At 51.1% G+C, this 25179-nt stretch overlaps 1 protein-coding gene across 1 annotated transcript; it reads right to left on the reverse strand.

Annotated features, from left to right (window-relative positions):
• Positions 1 to 234: 234 nt before the first annotated feature.
• Positions 235 to 25057, reverse strand: PTTG1IP (PTTG1 interacting protein). Its single transcript, XM_030806284.1, has 6 exons — positions 24730 to 25057; positions 16851 to 16903; positions 12388 to 12496; positions 6802 to 6973; positions 5816 to 5862; positions 235 to 2287 (listed from the first exon to the last, which is right to left on the reverse strand). The coding sequence occupies exons 1-6, from the start codon at positions 24842 to 24844 to the stop codon at positions 2241 to 2243; spliced, it is 543 nt and encodes a 180-aa protein (XP_030662144.1). The 5' UTR covers positions 24845 to 25057; the 3' UTR covers positions 235 to 2240.
• Positions 25058 to 25179: the final 122 nt, after the last annotated feature.

A 25179-nucleotide genomic window follows, 5' to 3' on the forward strand; every position in this document is an offset into this window, starting at 1 on the left:
CAGCTGTGGAGGGCAGAGACGGCCAAGACCTCCCCTGCGGGGCAGGCCTGTGGGCACAGTTTTAGGACACAGCCTGGTCCGTTCTGACAGCCACAGGCATTTAGTCTGGAGACTGCCCAGGCATCCCATGATGGGTCAGAGGCCCAGTTTACCCAAAAAAGCCAACCTGCCTCCCAGCATTCCAAGCAGTCATGTCGACACCACTGAGATGAAACACAGGAACACACAGCATAGTAAATAAATGCAGGTATTAAACCGTTTTATTGGAAACTGGTTAAAAATTAAGGCACTCCAAGCTTTATGGTTTCCTTGAGGTTACAGTTTTGTGGCTGCTCTTAAGTGTATTTCAGAAAAAAGCAGATGGACTAAGAGCAATCTTACAGACGTGGGTTTCTACGCTGAACGCAAGGATTAACTACACTGTATTTAACGACCAAGCTCTACCTTCAGCTCAGCAACCTACGTTCAGGAAACTGGTTTTGCACACTCACTACTGTATTCCTACAAAGTTCGCCAAAGTCTATTACAAAGGTTCTTTTATGACTAAACAATACAAAGTCCAATTCTGATGGCTGCTATAAAATACTTAGGAATCTCTGCAATACTTTACTACAAATACAAATGCCCAAGAAGTCAGGGAAATCAGCCTGAAGAACTGGGTACAGGTTCTATTCTTGGTGAAAATTTCAGCCTAGGAATGTTATTCCCGGTACAGATGTACACAGTCAAAAAGGCTTATCAAGCTGTTTGATGAGTTCTTAAAGTGTTCTGGATCAGTGATCTGCCTGTGCACTTTCGTTCACGCTGAAGACAGTCTTCTCAGTTTTCATGACTGTCAAGTGTGAAAATGGAATGCATCATTGATCTTAGGTGCTGCTGACCTACTTTCCCAAAGCAAAATGTTTTAAAATTCAAGGCAATCTGGAATGGGGACTATTTTCAAACTTCCTTAGGCAGCACTTTTCAGTGACTTCCCCGCACGCCGCTTTCCCTGCCACGAAGCGCTTGGTCTGCTTATTAAAGCCACGTATCCTGATTTTACAGAAACGTGGGGCAGGTCCAGCAGTGCCACTGGAGAGCTCCCAGAGAAGCCCACTCACAGAAGGAAGTGCTCAGATCACTCTCGAGCCAGAGCGGCTGGAAGCTGGACTGGTCCCGTGAGGCAGAGGAGCACCGGCGCCTGCTGGGTGGTGTGGGGAGAGCCCTCAGCTGGCTCTGGACACACTTGCTTCCGGGGCACACAGCCCAGAGCCAGGCCTGTGGATGGGCCTTTCTTTCTTCTTGGGGTGGACCCCGTCCCCACGATCCCTCAGTGGCCACCCCCCAGACAGCCCAACAGGCAGGGAGAGGCCTGCAGGCACTGAGGATGCCAACAGGGCTGGAGAGAGCTGCAGCGTCCTGCCCTGTCCTCCCCACACCGCTGGCACACGAGCAGTCAACTGGTGCTGCAGAGGCAGGCCAAACACCACGTTTATAATTCAAACTTCCAAGGGAAAAAGATTCTCATGTTCTAGTAAAGATACAAATTTTTAAAATTGTCCAAAAAGGGCCTGAATTTTTATATGAAAGTTTTCTGGTGAAATCTTTTAAGTAGGGAGGAAAATCCAGTAATTTTTTTTTTTTAAAAGGTTTACCTATTCCCCAATGCTATTTAATACAATTGAGGTTAGGAAGTAAGTCCTTATCAGACTGTGTACTGGAGCCCCGTGTCATCAGCAAAAGCCACGTGAGTCAACAGGTGTGAAGACTCAAGACGCGCACACAGACGCTGTCCGTGGTTTTACGGGGAATGATGAGGGCTGGTCAATTCTCCTCACGACAAAAGTCAAACCGACTTCCCTGTGTTGCGTGTGAAGCTTGTTAGTGGACAGAGAGGAACGCAGGGTTCTGCTGCTGCCCCAGGAGAATGACAGCCACAGCGCTGGGTGCCGTCAGGCGGCTTCGTGTGCAGTTAGCATTTTACAAACTGAGAAGAGTATAAAAAAGCCCAAACCCCAAAGATTTCTTATTTCAAGTGACTAAATCTAGAAACAGAGATGAACAGGGAATAGAAGGTCACCATTTGCAGGACGAGAGGAGGACTGTCCTTCAGGGGCAGCTCTCCGGCCACCTGTCCTGGAAGGCTGGCAGGTTCACTGGTCAAGGTCAGGAGACCGCGATGGCCAAGTGGTCTCCCGGCTGGGCTGTGCTGCGGAGTGTGCACCTCACAGGAAGCGTCGGGACTGACGTGCTGGAGCGCTTTAGTTGTTTTCAAATCTAGCATATGGGTTTTCTTCTTTAAACAGGCCTGAAAACAAAATAAACTTGAATCATAACTTCATTCATTCAACCAGAAACAACATCTTAGAAAGCCATACAAACCAAGTTTCATAAGAAGATTTACTGAGGACATAGCAACAACGGGTGTTGTAAGCAGGCTCTCATACTGTGCTTAACCTTTTTTGAAGTCAAACCACTTTAAACTTTAAAACTGAAATAAAATTCACTAGAAACAAGAACTCTAACAGATCCTAAGGGATAAGCACTTATTTCCTGATGCTCGGCGAAGAAAAGAAATTTGAGGCAAATATTTCTTTCCACAGTGGATGGCTAGTATTAAACAAGATAACCTTACTTTGTGCTTACACCTGCTCTTAAACCTTTGGAATTAAGGCTACAGAAAGAACTAAGATGACCATCAATCTAACTCTCACGAACTCTGACAGAACTGGGATACAATGTGTATTTGACCATAAGAGTAAACCCATGGTACTTCCCCAAAGACCAGGAGTCTTCCCTTCACACTGCAGAAACACACGCACCTACACACACTCTCTCTCCCTTTAGTTATTTTTTTTTTTTTGAGACGGAGTTTTGCTCTTTGCCCAGGATAGAGTGCAATGGCGCAGTCTCGGCTCACTGCAATCTCCACCTCCTGGGTTCAAGGAATTCTCCTGCCTCAGCCTCCGGGTAGCTAGGATTGCAGGCACCCACCACCATAACTGGCTAATTTTTTGTATTTTTTAGTAGAGACGGGGTTTCACCATGTTGGTCAGGCTGGTCTCGAACTACCAACCTCAGGTGATCCACCCACCTCGGTCTCCCAAAGTGTTGGGATTACAGGCGTGAGCCACTGTGCCTGGCCTCTCTCTCCCTTTAAAAATCTGTATTGTACACTAAAATTATCTGCAGCGATTACAACAAAGCTACTCACTGCATGTGTTCTGGAGGCTGGGTGGAAGAGGAGGCGGGGAAGCAGAGGGATGGTAAGAAGGGCCTAGCCATGTTTCTTTCTTGCCTGTCAAGGAGGCATCAGGCTTTGGGAGATGAGGCTCAAAGTCGGTTTTGGGAAAGAGTCATCAGATACCAGCAAGGAGGCTGGTTAAGGTCTTACTGAAAAACTCGCTCCTGAGTCTACTTCCAGTTTAGAGGGGAAAACCAAAGCCAAAAGAAGGGTTTTTGCGTGCGTGCTGGTATTTTATGTAACTGCACCAGGTTGACTCACATGCTTTCTCCCACTCTCCCATCAGGAATTCCTGGGAATTCTTCTAACTAGCCGAGGCTTCCCAAAGCACAGGCCATTCAATGGCTTTATTACAAACTGGCACAAAAAGCTCATTTCATCAATACAATTAAAGGGCCAAATTAACCACCAAAATGGCAGGTGCAAGTCAATCAGGGCCCTGACACAGAAGACACGGCTCCACCAAGAGCCTGGCCGGCCGCCCACAGCCTCACACCCGCTGGGAGTCGGGGCACAGTAAAGGTCGCGCAACTTTAAACACAGCTTGCGCTTGGTGATAACAGGTGCTGGGCAGTGTGTGTGCGTGTGTATGCGTGTATCCACCTTGTCTTTTATTTACATTAGCATTAGTCTGGCCGGGTGTGGTGGCTCACACCTGTAATCCCAGCACTCTGGGAGGATGAGGCGGGCGGATCACGAGGTCAGGAGATCGGGACCATCCTGGCTAACACGGTGAAATCCCGTCTCTACTAAAAAATACAAAAAATTAGCCAGGCGTAGTGGTGGGCACCTGTAGTCCCAGCTACTCGGGAGGCTGAGGCAGAAGAATGGTGTGAACCTGGGAGGCAGAGCTTGCAGTGAGCTGAGATCGCGCCACTGCACTCCAGCCTGGGTGACAAAGCAAGACTCCGTCTCAAAAAAAAAAAAAAATTAGGTGCCAAAAAGCTCTTTTTGACTCTTACATTTCAGGGAAAGCACACTGCCTCCAGCCAAGGCCTGCACAGACGCTGCTGGGCCCATGTTCCACATACACAGGCATGCACTCGCTGAGAAGGGCAACCCTGGTGCTGCTCCTTGTGACAGTCGCACGCAGGTACCCGGTCACCACCCACTCCAGACACACACCAGGAAACACAGGCAACGGAGGGGCTGGGGCAAGGACAAGGCAGCAGTGAAAAGAACCCAGAAAGTCAGCGCCCAAGCACGCAGCACTCACGAGACTGATGGGTGGGAACACATAGGAAAAAGCCTCCATCAGCCACTAGGCATCTCGAGGCCAGCAGCCAACGCAGCCTCACGCCCCCAAGCCAACACTTCGAGACTGGCAGGACTCACATGGCCTCAGGTCACAGCACAGTCACACGGAGGTGACTTTCCAAGAAGGCCAGAACTGACAGGGAGGGGATGTCCCGGCCAGTGGGCAGAGCTACCCAGCGTTTACAGCCCAGGGCGCCAGCAGCATGGGGCCTCTGCAGCCCCCATGAAAGGGAACCAAGCCTCTGGGGGCTACAAGGCCAATCACCTGCACCTGACAGAGGCGCTGCTCACAGTGGCTGCTGGGCTTTGCAGCCCATCCCCCACCCGATGACCAAAACAACTGCAGTGATGTCATCATGCCCCCAGTGGGTGGGATCCTAAAATACCACAAATATATGATATTTCCTAAAACAAACAGAAGACTCAAAACACGTGCATTAGTCAGAAAAGGCTCTGAAATTTTCCAATTAGGTTTAGCCTTTAATACACTGCTTCAAGGAAAGCACCGTGGGCGCAGGACGACAGATTCCTGAGGCCCACAGCTGCCGTGAACCCAGGACCACGCGCCTCGCACAGGCGAGGAGTCAGTTCCCACCATGTCCATGACGCCACACAACCACAAACCCAGCACGGGAGACACTAGACTCTCTGCGGACTTTAAAATCAGGACAGAATCAACGAAGCACGGCTGGGTGGTGGTGTTCAGTGTGAAGCAGTGAACATCACGTGGTTTGGGGGAGTATAGATAATGTAATGTGCATTTCCAATTCACTCCAACTAAATAAAAGGTTCACACTTGGCAAATACATTCATTCTGGCTCCTTCAAAGCTCCTCTCCAAAACCTGTCCAGACACAACTAAACAAGAACAGAACACCGAGGCTGGGCGAGAAGAAGCGGGGCCGGCGCTGGGGAGTGCTTGAAGGAGCGCCTGCCACATTCAGAAGATGGCAACGAGCAACGCTCCCGAGGATGAGGGGCCGCCCTGAAACGCGCAGCACCTCGGCTACGCAGGCGCGCCCACAGGAAGCCAAACATGACAGCAGAACAGCTGCAGACTTCCGGCCCAGAAGTCTTGGGACTTGATAAGCCAATAGGTATCTGAGAAAACAGACTTCATGAAGACGAGTGGCTGAGATAAAAATATTCTTAGCAGTGAGTTCACCACAGGACCGCTGGGGACAACCGCCAGCTGCTCCTCTCTGGAGAGACGTCCTTCTGTTCCGATGGATGAACCCACAGCGCAATCTCAGGCCCCACTGGCACTAACGAGGACCGAGACAGCGTGCTATCGCCTCCCAACCAGTCAAAAAGGAGGCATAAGCAGTCCCCTTACCGTATTTTTTTCTGATTTCATCATGTCTTGTCTTCATCTCTGCCCTCCTAAAACACAGAGGAACATTATTAGCACCGAACTACAGCGCACGGTGTAACTGCTAGACGCGCCCTTCCGTGTCCCTCAGTGGGGGTTCCAGGTTTCTTCTGGTGGCTTCCCTCCAGTTCCCAGAGTGAAACCGGGGTGAGGACAAGCTTGGTCATCAGGCCACATACCCACCAGGACAGGCAAGGTGACGACAAACCCAGTCTTCAAAGGCCGTTCCAATGTATTATTCTACTCTTTTCAATAAAAGCAATTCAAATGCCCAATACTGTGATTTTTAAAAAGCTTTTTTTATACAAAGAAAACACAGTAAAAATCATACACCAGGTTCTGAAGATTAAGGTTAGGAAAATGAGATTGTCAGCTTTTACTTAGTAGCATGTGACTTCAAGGTGACTACATGGAAAATCTGTCCCACTTCCACCCTCGCCCACTGCCAACGTGACAGGTGGCCCCTCAGGTCCTCTCCTTTGCCAGGTGTGGATTACATCACCTCCTCCTGGGGCTGCCCCAGAGCCCCAGCACACACTCAGGAGAGTGCTGTGTCACCAGGGAAAGGGCGACAGGAGAGCTGACCCAGCCACAGTCAGACGCTCTCCCCTCTGAGCCTCAGCTTGCTCTTGGCAAATGCTGGGCCTGGACGAGCCGCCTTAGCAGCCGTCACACACCCGTGACACCGCGCACAGACTCAGCCTTACTGCAACGATGGGAGGAGACCGGGCGAAGAAGCCTGTGGAAGCAAGGTTCACAGCCACTGCTAGGTTCCCATCACAGTCTCTCCCTCTCTACCACAACCTAGAAGATCCCCTGGGCACTACCCACATTCTTAATTTCTAAAAACTGAGGAAAACTCAGGATGTATCCATGTGATTTCCACGGCCTTGCAGATCTGAATCCCCTCGAAGTAACCTTCTTCCCAGCAGGCATCGCCGCGACCTCACCGCTCCTCCTGCCGTATCCGCCTCTCCTCCCGCTCGCGCATGGCCTTCTCCTCACTCCTGTCCGGCTTCCGGCTCCGCTTCCTCCTGCAGCAGCAGCAGCAGCAGATGGCAATGCCCAGGAGGACGGTTCCCCCGACCACCGACATGGTGATGATCAACGCCTCAAAGTTCACTGGAGATTCAAGCACCTGGAGTTAGGGCCGCCCCAGACACAGAACCCACCCAGCACAGCAGCCTTCCCTCGTCCCTGGGGAACAACCTCAGGACACAGGAGCATAAGCAGGAAAGCCGCCTCGGCCAGGCTGCTGGCTCCTGGGGTGTGGAAAGCCTGTGGCCCTGCCTCCACCCCACGGCGTCCCGCCCTCTCCGAGTCTCCTTTCAGCCACATGTTCCCATCTGTGACTTAGAATTTAGTGACAATTTATAATATTAACCATAATGAACCGAAGTGACAGGGTAGTCTGTCTCAGTTGAGTTTGAAAAGGTATTTCAAGCCTGAGAAAAGTTAACTAACCAAAATTCCAAGCTACATATTCAGACTCTCATAAGACATTCTAAACTCATAGAAATGGAGGTTAAGCCTGATGCAGCTTTGTTTTTGATTTAAACCAAAGTCAAGAATATTACAATGATTTACAAGATAAATAGACTCTCAGGGCACATACTGGCGGCCAGGTTCGAAAGGAATGACCGTGCAGGAGCGGACGAGGCAGAACAAGACGGGATCATCTTCAAATCTGAGTATTCTGAAGACCTCGGGGTTGAAGAACGGCTGACTCATCAGTCCCAAACCCTGTTATGATTTCCTTAACCAGCCTTCAGGCACACATGCACATTTAAAACAGATCTTACTATTCTTTTAAACTTCTTTTGAAGATCTATACATTAAAATCAGCCAAGATTTTTCCATTCAGTTCAAACCAGAGCCAATTAAAAAATACCCTAAAACTACTTTTGCAAATGTGTTTTCAATCATGCAGTTCAAACAGCCTCCTTGGCTGGACACTGTGGCTCACACTTATAATCCCAGCACTTTGGGAGGCCAAATCGGGAGGATTGCTTGAGCCCAGGAGTTCAACACCCGCCTCGCCAACAAAGTGAGACCCACCCCTGCCCATCTCTACAAAACTGTTTAGCAAATTAGCTGGGTGTGGTGCATGCACCTCTGGTCCCAGCGACATGGGAGGCTGAGGTGGGAGGATCGCTTGAGCTCGGGAGGTTGAGGCTGCAGTGAGCCGGGCCTGCACTATTGCACTCCAGCCTGGGCAACAGGGCAAGACACCATCTCGAAAAAAACAAAAAACACCCAGCCAGCCTCCTGAAGATGGCTTTATAAGCAAACTCCCCTGGGCAGTAGATTACCACATGATTCACTCTTTTTAACTACAGTTAATAGCTGTGCCACCACCACAGGTGACGCCCTCTGACCTCCAGGGGCTGGGAGTTGAACACTTGCTGCACGCCTGGGCCCTGGCAAGGAGGCCGACGGCCAGGCCTCTGGGGCTCCCGCAGCCTCACCCCCCTGCTGCCCTGGACCCTGAGATCCGTTTCTAGTGGGTTACTCGTTTAACGGAACTCATTTCTTAGTTTATTAAAACAGTCTGAAAATCAGGAATAGGAGGTTACATCTGATCAAATGCCTTTTGAGCTTTTAATCCTGTGTTTTTTCCTCCGCTGACCTGTTCTGGAAGTGTAGAATTGCAAAAATTATAGTAATAGGCAGAACTACAGAGGGGACCTTCATTGGCAGAAGATGTCATTTTTTGACTGGAGAACTCCAGAAAAATCAACTAAAAAACCCAATGAGATCAACAAGATGGCTGGCCCTAAAACATATCTACCCCTCAGATAGCTTTTCTGATTAGCAGCTAAAACTAGTTAAAAAACAAACAGAAATCCTATCACAATGGGAAATGAACTTTGGGCTCCTTTTTGCTGATTCTACACGGTAAAACCCATGAACTTGAACTTGAACCAAAGGATGCGGGAGAGGCCTGGCAAAGAGAGGCATCTTTGCCTCTGGACAAACGGCCAATGCTGTAGACATTTCATCTTCCTTCAAGTAAGTGTGTTTTTCAGGTCATTACAATTAAAGCTCCAAAATAATTTTGCCTAGAACTGGATAAAATCGTTTTAAGGTTATTTGTAAGAATAAACAAGGACCTGTGGTGCAAGACCTAAAACTGGTATCATGTGCGCCATGGCATCTGGTGAAACCAGGAGGGCCCTGAGGGCCCAGCCACAACTTCTCCTCCCCACTCTGCTCCCGTGGACAAGGCTGGACAAGGTCCCAGCTCAGATAGCCTCTTCCTCCTCCTGGCAGGGCCAGGTACACTTCCTGTTTCTCCCGGAGGGGCAGGTGTCAGTTCCCTCTCAGCCTCAGAATTAACCAAACAAGTCCATCGCACCCCACCCTCCTGTAACGAAATGGCTGCCTCCCCGAGCCCTGTTCCCCTGCGGGACCCTGTGTGGCGTGTGGTGTCCCCTCCCCACTGTGACTGTGACTAGTCACCTGCTGTTGCTCTCATGTGCAGGGCTGGGTGTTGTGTGTCCATCCACTTCTGCAGCCTATCGTGGGAATTTCATTTCACAAGAGAATTGTCAAAAACACCCACCACTTGTAAAGGTGCTCAGCATGATCGGCTAGTCACTGCAGAAATGCAGATGAGAAGCACAGGACACCACTACACACCCATTAGATGGACTGAACTGAGGGTGACTGGTTACCCTAAACGTTGGGAAGGATGTGGAGCAACCAAGTCCCACATTGCCTGGGGGAGGCCAAACTGGTACAGCCACTCCAAAAACATTTGACAGACGTACTAAGGCTAAACACAAATATGCTCCGTGACACAGCAACTCCACTCCTACGCTCCTCCAGAAGTGAGCGCCTGTGCTGGCGCCAACACAAGACCACTCACGGCAGCACCAGAAAGACCCAGACGTCCCCGAGCAGCAGCACCAGAAAGACCCAGAACAGTAGCACTAGAAGGACCCAGACATAGCTGAACAGTAGCACCAGAAGGACCCAGGCGTCCCTTAGCAGCAGCACTAGAAGGATCCGGGCGTCCCTGAGCAGCAGCACCAGAAGGACCCAGGCATCCCTGAGTGGCAGCATGGCTGAAGAGCTGTAGAACACTGCACGAGACAGACAACTGGTACAGGCAACCGACATGAATCTCGGGCACATGCTGAATAAAACATCCAATGAAGCACAGGATTTCCTCCACAAAGGCGGGAACCAGTAATACTAATCTGTGGTGACGGGACGTCCAGTCAGTGGCTCCCGTGGGGGTCCTGACAGGAACTGGGCCTTCTGAGAGTCCTGGAAGTCCTACCTACTTTGCTGAGTGGTGATAACCTGTATACGTATGCAAAAATGCACTGAATATATGTAGGCACACATGTATGCATTATGTAGGCTATAAACCGTGGTCCATGTACGCACACACATGTGCATTATGTAGGCTATAAACCACGGTCCATGTATGCACACACGTGTGCATTATGTAGGCTATAAACCGCGGTCCATGTACGCACACACATAGTAAAAGCATAAAATATTAGGCTATAAACCACGGTCCATGTACGCACACACATGTGCATTATGTAGGCTATAAACCACGGTCCATGTATGCACACACGTGTGCATTATGTAGGCTATAAACCGCGGTCCATGTACGCACACACGTGTGCATTATGTAGGCTATAAACCGCGGTCCATGTACGCACACACGTGCATTATGTAGGCTATAAACCACGGTCCATGTACGCACACACGTGTGCATTATGTAGGCTATAAAACCACAGTCATGCAGAGAGAGACTTCAGATGTGTGCACTTCATCAGAAGCTACGTGCCATTAAAAACACCTCCAGAACGGCTGCTCCAAAAGGCAAGGCTCCCCAGGTCCAGGAGCTGTCTCTACAGAGTGGTCATTAAGAGAAGTTCCATGGAAGGGACGAGGCAAGGTGGAGGCAGGCATGACCAGGCCCTGGGCAGACATGACAGGAACACACAAGACATGATGGGCACATGCATGTTCACAAACACACATGCATCACACACAGTACACACATCACACATGAAGGTGCACACACACCACCACCACCCCCTGCCAGACATCCCACACTACAACCACCACCACCACACAAACTTTTGAATTCTCTAGGGCCTCAACACCAGCAACAAGTTGTTTCAGATGGAGGCTGATAGATTTTGAAATGGAAATCAATTAGAAGAGCGATAAATAAGACGTAAGTTGCAGAGGGATCCAAAATGCAAATAAACAAAAAGAATCATCAAAACACCTTAAGAAAATATTGCTCCTTTACAAAGCTTAGGAACCCTATGTATTGCCCCAAAACCTGAAGCCTAAAAGATTAATAAATTCAACTACATAATAATGAGTTCCAGGTTACAAAACACACCACAAACTGATTTAAAAGGCAAACTAGGGGGCCAGGCACAGTGGCTCACGCCTGTAATCCCAGCACTTTGGGAGGCTGAGGTGGGCAGATCATGAGGTCAGGAGATCGAGACCATCCTGGCCAACATGGTTAAACCCCGTCTCTACTAAAAAATACAAGAAATTAGCCGGACGTGGTGGCAGGCGCCTGTAGTCCCAGCTACTCAGGAGGCTGAGGCAGGAGAATGGCGTGAACCTGGGAGGTGGAGGTTGCAGTGAGCCGAGATAGTGCCATTGCACTCCAGCCTGGGCGACTGAGCGAGACTCTGTCTCAAAAATAAATAAATAAAATTAAAATAATAATAATAATAAATAAATAAATAAATAAAGGCAAACTAGGAAACAACTTGAATCTCACAAGAGCTGATTTCCCTAATTTAAAAACGCCCGTAAAATCAAATATACAAAGACATGCACACAAAAAAAGAGGGCTGTGGATTCTTAAGCTGGGAAAACTGGAGATTCTAGGGGAATTCACAGGTGAGTTTCAGGGGTGACACATGAACAAAACATACTGAGCAGAGAAGCCAAACATGCTGCCTTCAAACTCGCCCTTTCCCCCACACCTTCTGTAACGTGGTGAGATAGAGCTCAGTGCTGGGGCTGATGACCTTGAAGGAGGTCCTCCAGATTCCCCAGGGAGCCCCAGGGCTGCTTTCCCGGTCACCAGATCACCCCTGACTTCCCATCCTCTCCCTGGGAGTCACAGAGCGATTGGCAGCACATTTTCTAGCAACTTCTGCTAACTGAGCACATAATATACTATTTTCTTTTTTTTGAGACAGAGTCTCGCTCTGTCGCCAGGCTGGAGTGCAGTGGCATGATCTCGGCTCACTGCAACCTCCGCCTCCCGGGTTCAAGCGAGTCTCCTGTCTCAGCCTCCCTAATAGCTGGGATTACAAGTGCGTGCCACCACGCCCACCTAATTTTTGTATTTTTAATAGAGACGGGGCTTCACCATGTTGGCCAGGATGGTCTCAATCTCCTGACCTCGTGATCCACCCGCCTCCACCTCCCAAAGTGCTGGGATTACAGACGTAAGCCACTGCGCCTGGCCCATCCTACTATTTTCAAAGAAGCATCGATTTTGCAAGCAGCAAATGAAAACAATGACTTACCCCAACAAACTCCCCAGCGTGCAGAGCTCAATTTACAAAGGGAAGCAGGTGGCAAGACGCTTGTAACTGGGTAGTCCAGACAAGCCTTGTTAGTGTTGCACCAAAGACACTGAAAGAGACCAACATTAAGCAAGCGTTAGAAACACAACAGAAAAACCAAAGAACTGTCCAGGCCCTGCCCACAGCCCACCAGTGCTGCCATCGCTCTGCGGATGGCTGTAAAGGCTCAGCCTCCCTCCCCACACCTCGTCTCGGCCTTCACCCTCACCACCCTTCAGTCCACACCCAGCACAGCGGCCAGCAGCCCCGTCAGCTCTCCACGGACTCATCCAAGGCCCGTGTCACTCAGACCTCTTCCACAACTCACCCTGCTGAGGCCACGGGGCCTCTGCGCTACTCCTGAGTGCTGCCAACCCCACCTCCTGCTCACAGCCTCAGCTCAGCCTGCCTGTTCTACCTGGAGTACTCTCCCCATATCTGTGTGGCTCCCCACTGACTGGATGAGCCCTGCCTCGATCAACCGACTGGACACAACCACCTGCCTCCACCCCCTCCTCACCTCCTGTGAGGTTTGCTTCCGTAGACCTCTCCTCCCCACATGCTGGGCACCTGTGCACTTCACTGGCTGAAGCATCCCAAGAACACAGGACACAGCCTGGCCCATCACAGGCACTCATTGAGTTTGTGTTGAATGGACTTGGGTGGGCATGGTCATCATTTGTAGAAAGGACCTTGCTTCCTACCTCTGACCTTCACAAATGCACTAAGTTGCACAGCTTGAAAGATGATGCAACTACGGCTCAGCCTGCCCTAAACCGAGAGCTAGAGAGAACCTCATGGATGCTCTTGTCTGAGCCCCTCGAACGTCAGTGGTGAGGCCGCAGTGGTGTGGAGACAACACCATCACACCCGTGTGTGTGTGTAAGAGCCCAGAGCTGGGCCCAGCTCATGCCACAGCAGTACACGACGAGGCCTGAAAGTGGTCTGTGAGGCAGGCGCTGAGCGCGACAGGGAACAGCCTAGCGCGCAGGCAGGGGGCACAGGAAGGGGTGAAAGAACTGTCGTTAGGGCCGGGCGCGGTGGCTCACGCCTGTAATCCCAGCACTTTGGGAGGCCGGGCGGGCGGATCACCTGAGGTCGGAAGTTCGAGATCAGCCTGACCAACATGGAGAAACCCCGTCTCTGTTAAAAATACAAAATAAGCCGGGCGTGGTGGCGCATGCCTGTAATCCCAGCTACTCCAGAGGCTGAGGCAGGAGAATCGCTTGAGCCCAGGAGGCGCAGGTTGTGGTGAGCCGAGATCGCACCATTGCACTCCAGCCTGGGCGACAAGAGCGAAACTCCGTCTCAAAAGGAAAAAAAAAAAAAGAACGGCCGTTCGGCAGCACCTCATGTGCTAGCCCGAGTCCAGACCCAAGTCCAGACTGCCTGTTACCCCAAATCTCCACATTAACAGTGTCACTGACTTTTCAATAGGATAGAAAGTCATGACGTTTTTGGCCCAGGTTAGGGCTAAAGTCTATTACAAAAAAATATTAATTACAATGTCCCTTAGGCCTTCTTTCCCAGGGCTACTTATACAGTGACCACTTTAGTGTCGTGTTTAAGTGGTTTCCAGCAAAATGTAACAATTAACAGTTAAACCCTGTTTATTCTGGTCATTCGGGAGTATCTTATATTTCAGGGGTTTTGCTTGCAATTAACGATTTTTGGCTAATCCTCCCTTTTCAAGTGGCTCAAGTTGTAAATGTCTGATTTTCCATTTTTCCATGACAGTGGTACCATGAGCGACAAGAGCGCATTGGGAGGACACGGCATTCTCTTCTCTGGTTGTTGTGCTGCTTTTCTGATCGATGAAGTAACATGCACATAGCAAGCAGCTCGGGCAGCCCACCACAGCCTCAGCACAGAGACACCACCCACCCCCCACAGCACACCACCCCACCCCCAGCAGCAGACACACACCCACCACCGCCTCAGCAGCAGAGACACACACAGCCCACAGCAAGACACACACAGCCCACCACAGCCTCAGCAAAGCGGAGACACACAGCCACCACAGCCCACCACCACAGCCCACTCAGCAGCACAGACACACACAGCACCAGCCCACAGCCCACAGCCACAGCCTCAGCAGCACAGACACACACAGCCCACCACAGCCTCAGCAGAGACACACACACCCCCCCCCCAGCACAGACACCACAGCCCACCAGCCCAGCCCACCCCACCACCGCCTCAGCAGACACACAACACCACAGCCCAGAACGGACACACAGCCCACCACGCCTCAGCAGCACAGACACACACAGCCCACCACAGCCTCAGCAGCGAGAGACACACAGCCCACCACAGCCTCAGCACAGAGACACACAGCCCACCACAGCCTCAGCACAGAGACACACAGCCCACCACAGCCTCAGCACAGAGACACACAGCCCACCCCCCCCAGCCCACCCCCACAGCCTCAGCACAGAGACACACAGCCCACCACAGCCTCAGGAGCATGGACACAGCCCACCACAGCCTCTGTTCCAACACGCAGGGTCCTCTTGTGGCCTCCCAGGCACTGACACCTCCTTCCAGAAGCCTCCTGTGTGCCCAAGAGCACACCCACACATGCCTGGAGCTAGCTGTAAGGCAAGCGGCCCTCTTCACCGCCCTGTCTGGGTTCAGAACTGGAGTCAGGCCTTCAGCCCTTCTGGACTGGCCCCATCCACAATGACCTGGGCAAGTCCCTCGGCCGCCTCATCCACGAGATGGCTGTCACCACCACAACCCGCCCAGGGTGGTGAAGGTTACACAGGGCACTACGGCAAAAACGCACTCCAGGCTACAAAGCCACATACAATAGTGAGCTATGTTTAAGGCTGAAATGACTTCCAACAGAAAAATCCAGAGACTAAAAAGAAGCACCATCTAGAAAATGCACCAGGACCAGGCGCGTTAGAGCAAGTTCAACATCACCAATGTCAAGATCTGAACCACAGAAACAGCGTCTTTCAATTTTTAATCAGCAAATAGAAGTATCCACTTACGTCCCACAAACTGACAAGGTGTGTCTCAAACCTACGCTACTGTCTCTTGGAGAAAGAGCAGTGCTTTAAGAACATGGCTCACGCCTTAGAATGGAAATCATCGAATACATCTTTCTCAGCCTCCTCAAATCATCAGACCTCACTGCCGGGGAAAGGAAGCCTCTGGCCCTGCAGTTCTCAACACCTGGTAAACCCCTGACTGGAAGGGGCCCCACAGGATGCTGTTTTCTGCCTAACCACTCCCCGCTGCCGTGGGCCTTCCCTCAGGTTTCCCGCGCTGATTTCACAGCGCTGCGAGGAGACTTGGGTGCTGCCAAACCAAGAGCGGCAAGGCAAGCTCAAGAGGTGCCAGCCAGGCTGGCCCGGGAGCAGGCCACCACGCAGGGAAAGCCAAAGAACACTGTGCACATGTTTTTGTTTTTTTAAAAGACAGTTTTTTGCTCTTGTTGCCCAGGCTAGAGTGCAGTGGTGCAATCTCGGCTCACTGCAATCTCCGACTTCAGTTTCAAGAGACTCTCCTGCCTCAGCCTCCCAAGTAGCTGGGGTTACAGGCACCCGCCACCACACCTAGCTAATTTTTTTGTATTTTTACTAGAGATCGGGTTTCACTATGTTGGTCAGGCTGGTCTCGAACTGCTGACCTCGTGATCCACGCGCCTCGGCCTCCCAAAGTGCTGGGATTACAGGCGTGAGCCACTGCACCCAGCCCTGTTCACACGTCTTTAACAAGACCTGCACTGTGGCGCTGCTTCCCCACCACGGGTGCTCCTTCTCCCAGGTGGACATCTGCATCAGACTCCATCAGACTCCATCAGGAAGGCACCCCGGGGAGTCTCGGGCCCCACCTCATGCCGTGGAGGCTTAGGGAACTTTGCTCCAGACCGCTACCCTCTTGTTGAAGGTCACACAGGTATTTAAAAGACCCGGGGACAAAATCCAAACCTGAGCCCCAGGTCACGACCAGAGAGTGTTATGGACAGCCTGGCCCACCGGCCCAGGGGGCTGGTGTCTCTCTCTCCTTGCTCTGCCCCTTCCAATCCTGTGTGAGGAGCTCAGAAAGCAGCCTCTGCTGCAGCCCCTGACAGCCTGGGAAAACATGGGTTCACAGCCTTGCTTTATGGACAGCCCAATTTCTCGCTATGGGCCTCGTTAGGAAGGCTGGCCCCGCAGTGCTGGCCCCATCTGCACAGGAGTGAAATCATGGATACTGACCATGCTCAGACAGTAACTGCAGTTTTCATGAGAAGGTTTAACATACCTGAAATGACTAAAATAACATTTGATAACGATTCCAAAAAACATCCCCCCAAATCCCAAACAACAGAGCCCTCCACACATCCCGGCGACTCCCTGGACCTAGAGAAAGCCCGTGTGCCTTTGGACGGTTTGGACGGCACTCTAGTCTCTAGTCCGCGTGCTACTTACGGAGACATTCTTCAGGCATTCTTCACAGGTTTTGTTTGTGTTCTGAGAACAAGCTGCAGGAAAGAGGCAAGAGACAAGTCAGTCACTAAGAATCAGGCAGTGTAAATATTAGTCCAGCAGGGCAGGGTGGGCACCAGTGAGGGGTGTGGCACCAAGAACCTCTGATGTGGAATTACCAAATGAAGGTCCTCTTCCTGAACCCTGCTGGTAACAAGGCTTCTTCAAGACATGTGGAGCGAGTGCTCAGGAAGCCCGCTGCAGGCAGGGCACTGAGAGTGTAAACACGCAGCTCCTATCCACAAGGGCTCTTCTGGGAGAGAAGAGTCCCAGCACAGAAGGCTGTGTTTCAGATCTCTCTGTGAGGGGAGGTGTGCCCTGCGGCTGTGTAATCACTAACCACGAACCCGCTGGGACCTTCCGCTCATCAGCAGGCACTCTTTTGGGAACCCAAGAGCCTGCACCCAAGGCCACAGCAATGCCAGCGACACTGCCACGCAGCACACTTGTGTCTTCAGACTCACCTACAGATCTCATGTGACAAAGCAAGTTCTCAGTCCCCTGGCAGCCTCACCCCAGACTGGGCTATGCTCCCTGTACCAACCTGTACCAAGGGAGAGGCCTGGCGCACCAGCCTGCTCCAACCACGCAGAACACCCTGAGACTCTGCCCACTACTCAAAGCGCTGCTACTAAGGAAGGGGTCAAACTCCACGCAGCCAAAAGCTCTGGAACTCAAGCCAATCCGAAGCAAGAGCGACTGCATGAATAACTTCCAACACGCAACCAAGCTGACTGCCTACTCCCCCGATCCCGTAACACACACACACGCACACACACACACACACCCACAGTGCACACTGAAAAGAGCTCTGTGCTCATCACCAGTCACCAGAGAAATGCAAATTAAAACTCCAATGAGAGAGGACTACACACCTACTAGAATGGCTAAAATTAAAGAGAATGACAATACCAAATGTTGGCAAGGATGTACAGCAACAGAACTCTCACACAGTGTTGGTGGAAGTGTAAATGGCTCAACCATTTGCAAAGAAGGTCTGGCAGCTGCTCCCAAACAAACATGCGACCACCTATGACTCAGCAATTCCATTCTTAGTATTTCATCCAGGAGAGAGGGAGCCTGCATCCACAGATAGACCTGCGCAGGAATGCTCTGTGACAGCCCCAAGCTGAACACAGCCCAGATGTCACTCTGTAGGAGGGTGGACAGACAGACTGGAACACTCACACGATATCAGCAGGGCATCAAGAATAGCAAACATGCGGCTCTCGTATGAAGGGGTCTTCTGGAAAAGGCATTCCAAACACAAAAGGCTGGGTTTTTTTTTTTTTTTTTTTGAGACAGAGTCTCGCTCTTTCAACTCAGGCCGGACTAGGGCGCTATCTTGGCTCACTGCAAGCTCCGCCTCCCGGGTTCACGCCATTCTCCTGCCTCAGCCTCTCGAGTAGCTGAGACTACAGGCGCCCGCTGCCGCGCCCGGCTTATTTTTTGTAATTTCAGTAGAGACGGGGTTTCACCGTGTCAGCCAGGATGGTCTTGATCTCCTGACCTCGTGATCCGCCCGCCTCGGCCTCCCAAAGTGCTGGAATTACAGGCGTGAGCCACCGTGCCCAGCCAAAAGGCTGTTTCATGTGTCTCTCCTTTAGGGGTGAGCTATGTGGCTGTGCAATCACTAACACTGTTCAGCAATAAAAAGAAATGAACTGGTCTATGTAAAACATGGACGAGTCTGAAGGACATCATGTGAGTGAAAGACGTCTTCCACAAAAGACCCTACCGTGTAATTTCGTGGCCATGCCGCTCTAGAAAAGGTGAGACTCACCTATGGAGGGAGGGGGGCAATGGCTGCCTGGGGGCGGCCAGGCGCCGGGGAGGCTGAATCTTCCAGATCGAGGGTCTGTCTCGGTCACGGCTATGTGGGTGTAACTCACTGAACAGCACAATTAAGTTTCCCACATTTCCCTGTATGAAAAATGTATCTCAAAAGAAAAAACAAGACAACTGCTGAACTCTGGCACCTGACAGGCATGGTGAAGGCAGGAGAGCACGCTCATGTCTGTGACTGACGCTCACGTCTGTGACTGACACTCACTCAGGCGTGGAAGGCTGTGGGGGACACCTGGACAAATGCAACACAGCAAAGCATGGCGACACGGCTGAAGTGGCGGGTATACAAGCGCGTACAACAAAATCCTTCAGCTTTGCTGTACGTGGGAAGAGCTTCATGATGAAATGGAGGGAAAAGAGCTTCAGCTTTAACTTACAATTTCACTCATTACGTTTACCAAGAGGGACTAATCGAGTACATTGCTGTGATCCTTCTATTTAACAGTGTAGTTCTACACTCCACTTTTCTAAATAAATCTCCACTTTATTTGAAATGAAAGCACGTTTTGTCACATGTTCTATAGCAATTATCACTAAGCAGTACTTTTCTCAGAGTCTCTAGTGATGTGCTATTCGGTTTATGGAGAAGTTTCTTTTAAGCCACTTTAGATACTTGAAACAACAGGCTGTATTCAGCCCCAGGGAGGCAAAGAAAATTGACAACCAGTGAAAAGCCTTAATTTCTTAAATCACTGCTGAGAAGCAGGGTTACAGGAAACTTTGATAAGAACAGCACTGCTGACTTCCGAAGTCCCCAGGGACCTGGCACTGTGGGAGGAAGGAGCAACTGTGGGCTGATGGTGGGCAAAGACCCCCGTGGTGTTGCGATGTGACAGGCACCATGATGAACTCTTGGTTTTAAAATTCAACTCCTAGCTCTGTCCACTGAAAGGGCCTAGAAAGGACAACACCCAGCAGCAGAGGTGTATTCTTGGTGCCCAGGTCGTGGTTTCTAGATGCTGTTCCCCATCAGCAGGAAGCATGGCTCCTCAGAGAAATGGCTGTTTCCAGAAGTGGGGCAGAAGGTGGACAAGATGAGCCACAGACAGTGTGCAGTGCTCAAGAGTGGCACAGACATGAACGAATGGCAAGAGGACCCAGAAGCCAGCCTGGAGGGAGTCTTTCTGGCCAAATCTGGGCCAACTGAACATCAAAATAAATGATAACAGTCATGAACTCTAACCCCTAGAAGCCATACTGACATGAAATAAAGAGAAGGCCGAGTGGCAAATGCTGAAGAAATGATGAGTTGAGAAGCCTCCATTTTACAATCATCACAGCCAACACTAATGCAGGCAAGAATTCCCTGAAGATGCCAGGTCCACTGGGTCTGCCCCCGAAAATGCCAAGACCACTGGGTCTGCCCATGGACTGACAAGACAGTCTCAAAGCACCTCCCCACAGGTGAGTCATTACTCATGGAGAGAAGGTGGCACCTTCCAAGAGATCAGTTATCTCCACCATAACCCAGAACAACATGATGGGACAAAGTGACAGCACGTGCCTCCCATGGAGGACGCTGAGAGGACAGAATCACTGCGCCGTGCTCCTGCCAAAAAGCACCTGAATCAAATCAAAGGAAACACCCAGTAAGACCCACTGAGGGTCCGTCCACAAACTGGCTTTCTGAAAACAAAGAGGAACTATTCCAGATCAATGGAGATTAAAGAGACACAACAATTAAATGCAACTTGTGATCCTGGATTTCAGGGGGTAGGGGAACAGGACATTGTTGGGGTAACTGGTAAAATTTGTATACAGATTGTAAGTTAAATCAGGTATTCAATGTTACATGTCCAGATTTTGATAATTATATAAATTTCAGTTATGTAGAAGAACAGCCTCCTTCTTAGGAGATAAACTCTGAAGAATGTAGGGATAAACGGTCACAATAGTAACTTACTCTCAAATGGTTTGGTCAAAATAACAACAGGCAATACAATTGTGATTGTCAATTTACAATACATTTTAAAACTATAAGTAGAGATAGAGTCTTGCTATGTCACCCAGGCTGGTCTTGAACTCCTGGCCTCCTGCAATCCTCCCAGCTCAGCCTCCAAAAGTGCTGGGATTACAGGGGTGAGCAACTGTGCCCAGCTGAATCAATTTCTAAAAATAAATAAAACACAAACAATTGTATTATAAATTTAAAAAATAACAAGGAGATCTAGAGAGAGAGTGCTAAGGCAAACAGAGCCAATGTTGAGAACGGAAGGGCATCCAGGACTTCACTGCACTATTCCTTCAACTTTCTGCACCTCTGAGGTCTTTCTAAATACAACCTGGGCAAGAAGACACAGCGTGTGCCCAACACACCCACTCGAGTCCTTTCTGAAAAGTCATCTATGAGGAAGGGTGCGTGTGCTTCCTCTCCTCAGCCCAACAGTGGCTACAAGTGACAGGGATGATGCCGTTCTCGTTCATGGGGATTTTCATTTTTAAAGCTTCTTTCTGATAACTAGGTCTTGTGTGAACTAAAAGAACTGAGCTCCAAAACACACACCATCAACTCCATCTACCCCCAGACCTCTGGATTACTGGTCAGTCTGAGTCAGCGGAGAGGCATGAGAGGAAGAGGGAGAGAAAAACCGCCCAACATTCCTCCTGCTCCCAGCAGGCCAAGAACAGAGCGGGCTTTCAATAAGGGGGAAAACACCAATGTTTACAGTCCTCATGAAAATAACATCAAAGATGAAAAAAGGTCATTCTGTTCTATCCTTTGAAAACACATCATCTTGCATAGTAAGAAAAGAAAGGCCAGGTGCAGTGGCTCACACCTGTAATTCCAAAACTTTGGGAGGCCGAGGTGGGCAGATCACCTGAGGTCAGGAGTTCGAGACCGGCTGGCCAACATGGAGAAACCCCATGTCTACTAAAAATACGAAAATTAGCCGGGTGTGATGTCACACGCCTGTAATCCCTGAGGCAGGAGAATCACTTGAACCTGGGAGGCGGAGGTTGCAGTGACCTGACATCACGCCACTGCACTCTAGCCTGGGCAACAGGGCAAGACTCCATCTCAAAAAAAAAAAAAAAAAAAAAAAAAGGCATGAATCATTTGTTACTGCTTCAGAGACAAGCAGTGTTTATTTCTCTAAGAGATCACTATCTCTTATCTCATCACAAGATACAGAAAAAACATGTGCTAGAAAACCAGAGATAAAAACTGCCCTTGTGTTGCTTAAGTGTAACACTGAATGTGACTGCCCTGACTTCTCGGTCCTATGACTGCAAGGCTTCAACTTAGACTCCATTTATCAATTTTTAAAGACCTTTCAGTCTCATTTGTTTCAGAAATTAAAGGAAAAACAACAACAACAAAACAAATAACGTTTTCTTCTGTCAAGATACACCAACCCTCCATGACCCATTTGAGTGCTTTCTTGAAGTTTCAGGTGAGTCAATAAACGCACTAAGCACAAAGGAACACACCAGCAAGTGTACGTATTTCCTCGTCATGCTCCTGTCACACCGCAGGCCACCGGCTGCAGTCTCCATGCTCCATCAGCAGAATGAGTGGCCAAAGGGGCATGATGCCCACTCTGCACTGTGACAGAGGCATGGAGAACAACTACACTGTCAATTCCAGGTGAGAAAAGAGGGCAGATATGGAGACAAAAAAATGTCCTTGGAAACTCCACTATTTCAAAAGAAAGAGTTGAAGACTAGTAGTACATATCAACACTGTGAACCCTGTGTCCACTGTAGCACTCGGTACAGTTAGAAAGCCACGCTTCTCAGGGTGACAGGGGCAGAACTACGATACCCCCTCCGCATCGGGAGTCCCCACTGTAAGGAGCAGCTGAGTGGGACCCACCACCTCGGGGACCTGCACTGGCCACCACTGCGCCAGCCCTCAGACAGCAGTCCGAGCTCCTTTTCGGGGTCGTCTTTCCTCCAGATGAAGCTCTTGGATTGAGTCTGACCCCATACACAAATAAAGTGGGGTCCAAAAGCCCTATCCAGGTTTAACTTCAAGAATCTTGCTCTAAAGATCTTCAATACACCATGGGTTCAAGATGCTTAAAAGTGTTGGATTTGGATTGGTGTAATGTATTCTTTAAATTCACACAGTGTCCTTGTAAAGGAGACAAAACGTTTTAAACATCAGTACTGTGGTCACATTCCTGTAACCATGACAAGCAGTAAAAATCTCACACTAAGCAAGTACTCTGTGGGAAGAGGGGAGTTCTCCAGGCTATAAATAGCCCCTCTCTCCAAGGACAAGGGGCACGCAGACACCAAGGGCGCCTGGGCGGTGAATGCCAACACGACACGGCACCATTCTTCCTATTCCAAGGGGTCCTCAGTGAGAGAAACAACAGTCCACCCACCAGGACTTGGTGATTACTGTAAGTGGAAGCAACCAAATGCAGCCTCCAAGTGGAGAAGGAAGTGCTTTTCAGCTGACACACCAAATGGCAGTTCTGGATTAATTCCCACACTGTCCACTCCACTTGTCCACACCCATCTCTGCACCCTTCGGGAGTGCAGAGCAGGAGCAATCAGTCAAACAAAAACAGAAGTGCAGAGCAGGAGGAATCACAGTCAAACAAAACCTCATGGTTGTTTTCCTGACACTCTCGCTTTAACAATGCAAGCAAACACACCCCCGAGCCACTGATACAGTTTCCAGTGAATCACACACTCTGCCGGCAGACGCCCATTCTGTTTGCGGAAACGTACTCACTGCACATTTGTGCTTAGAACTCAGTCTGGGCCAAAAGTTCCCAGTACAATACCACTGGCCTCTCTGATTAACAAACTTCAAGGCAGCTGCATTGCTAACGTCACAAACACTAAGTACACCCTGAGGCAGGTAAGAAGAAACATAAATAATCCGGCATCGGAATAAACATTCCATAAGGTCACAAAAAGAAAAGGTGCTCTACTATGCTGAACAGACCCCGACAGGGCCTGGACTAACAAGAGCTGAGAAAAGTATTCGCCCCTCAAGCTGGGCCCAGGTCAACCCTAATTGTAATTAGGTCAGGAAACTGAAGTTAAGGTGGCACTATTCCCCACCAGTAGTGGTCACCTGGAAACTCTACACACGGAAGCCAGCATGACATTCTGAAACGGGTCCAACCATGACACTCTCCAGCTGAGAACCTGCTGGATTTTCCCGCAGCCCACCAGGCCCTGGAGGCCCAGCCCCACAGGAAGCCACCCTCTATAAACACTCCCTGTTTCTGGAACTCTGAGTCTCCTGTCATGCACTTTCCTCCCCCAGCCCCCGCGCCCTCACTAGCTCTGTCTGTCGGTCACCACTGTGGCCGCAGGGCCTGGCGCAAACGGGATAAACGATGAAGAATGCCACCTGCGGGTCTGGACAGCGTAGAACCGCAATCAGCTTGCTTCAAAATCAGATGCTACAGCCTGGTTTTGGGGACGCCTTCCTTTCTAAGGCATAAGATAAGTGCGAGCGTTCGCTGCTGCGCACGGAACTGCGGCCGGGAGGGAATGGTGGCGTGAACGCTGGCGGCTATAGAGGCACACCGGCCGCGGCCCCCATCACCCTCCAGGGGCCTGGGGACGCCATCCCGGCCTGCCCCCGACCAGCTGTGCGACCTCGAGCACGTCGTGAGCCGGCTTCTCGGCTCGGGATGGAACCCGAGAAGAGCTGTCTGGGGTCGCAGTGAGGCTAAGGGAGGCCGCAGGTGCCAAGCGTCCCGCCTGCCGGGCGAGGGCCAACCCGCGGCCACGCGCGAGGAGCGGCCGCAGCGACTGGACAAAACAAAGACGGAGACAAAGACAGCTCTTCCCCGGCCCGCGCCCCAGCCGCGACGGCAGCTCCCGCGGCCGCCAGACCGGCGTGACCCTCGAGGAGCCTCCGCCGGGGCGCTGCCTGCGACGGTGGGCCCAGGCCGCCCGCCGAGCCCAGCGCCCTGGCCGAAACCCCGACCCCGACCCCGACCTGGACCCACCAGCCGCCCCGCCCCCTTCGCGGCCCCGCCCGCCCCGGCACCCTCACCCGCTCCGGGAGGCTCCTGCGCGGCGGCCACCGGGATGAGCAGCAGGAGCAGCGCGGCGCCACCGAGGGGCAACCTCCAGTAGGGCGTCGGCCCGCGGGCCACTCCGGGCGCCATGGTCGGCGGGTCGCTCTGTCAGTCAGTGGGGCTTTACAACTCCGACTCTAGCACAAGCAGTCTCCGCCCGGAAGAGCCGCGGCGCCGGAAGTGGACCTGCGGGGCGGGGCCATGCGAGTGCGCAGCCTCAAAAAGCAGCTCGCCCCGCCCCCTCGCCATCCGCCCCGCCCCCTCGCAACCGGCTCGCTTCCCGGGGCGGCTGAGGCTCAGTGCGCCTGCGCGGGGGAGGAAAGGAGCCTGGTAGTGAGGGGAGCGGCTGAGGCTCAGTGCGCCTGCGCGGCGCGGATGGGCGAGGAGTGACCGAGGGGCGAGGAGTGACCGAGGGGCGAGGAGTG

The sequence above is a fragment of the Nomascus leucogenys genome, chromosome 25, assembly GCF_006542625.1.
Source record: "Nomascus leucogenys isolate Asia chromosome 25, Asia_NLE_v1, whole genome shotgun sequence".
In the NCBI taxonomy this organism is placed as follows: Eukaryota; Metazoa; Chordata; class Mammalia; order Primates; family Hylobatidae; genus Nomascus; species Nomascus leucogenys.

Excerpts from the sequence above, each read along its gene's own strand:
- PTTG1IP (XM_030806284.1), bottom strand. The coding sequence starts at position 24,844 with ATGGCGCCCGGAGTGGCCCGCGGGCCGACGCCCTACTGGAGGTTGCCC. Across the intron at positions 16,904-24,729 it reads GCAGGAGCCTCCCGGAGCGG|CTTGTTCTCAGAACACAAAC; the intron begins GTGAGGGTGCCG and ends TCTTTCCTGCAG. Across the intron at positions 6,974-12,387 it reads ACGCTGGGGAGTTTGTTGGG|TGAACTTTGAGGCGTTGATC; the intron begins GTAAGTCATTGT and ends TTGAATCTCCAG.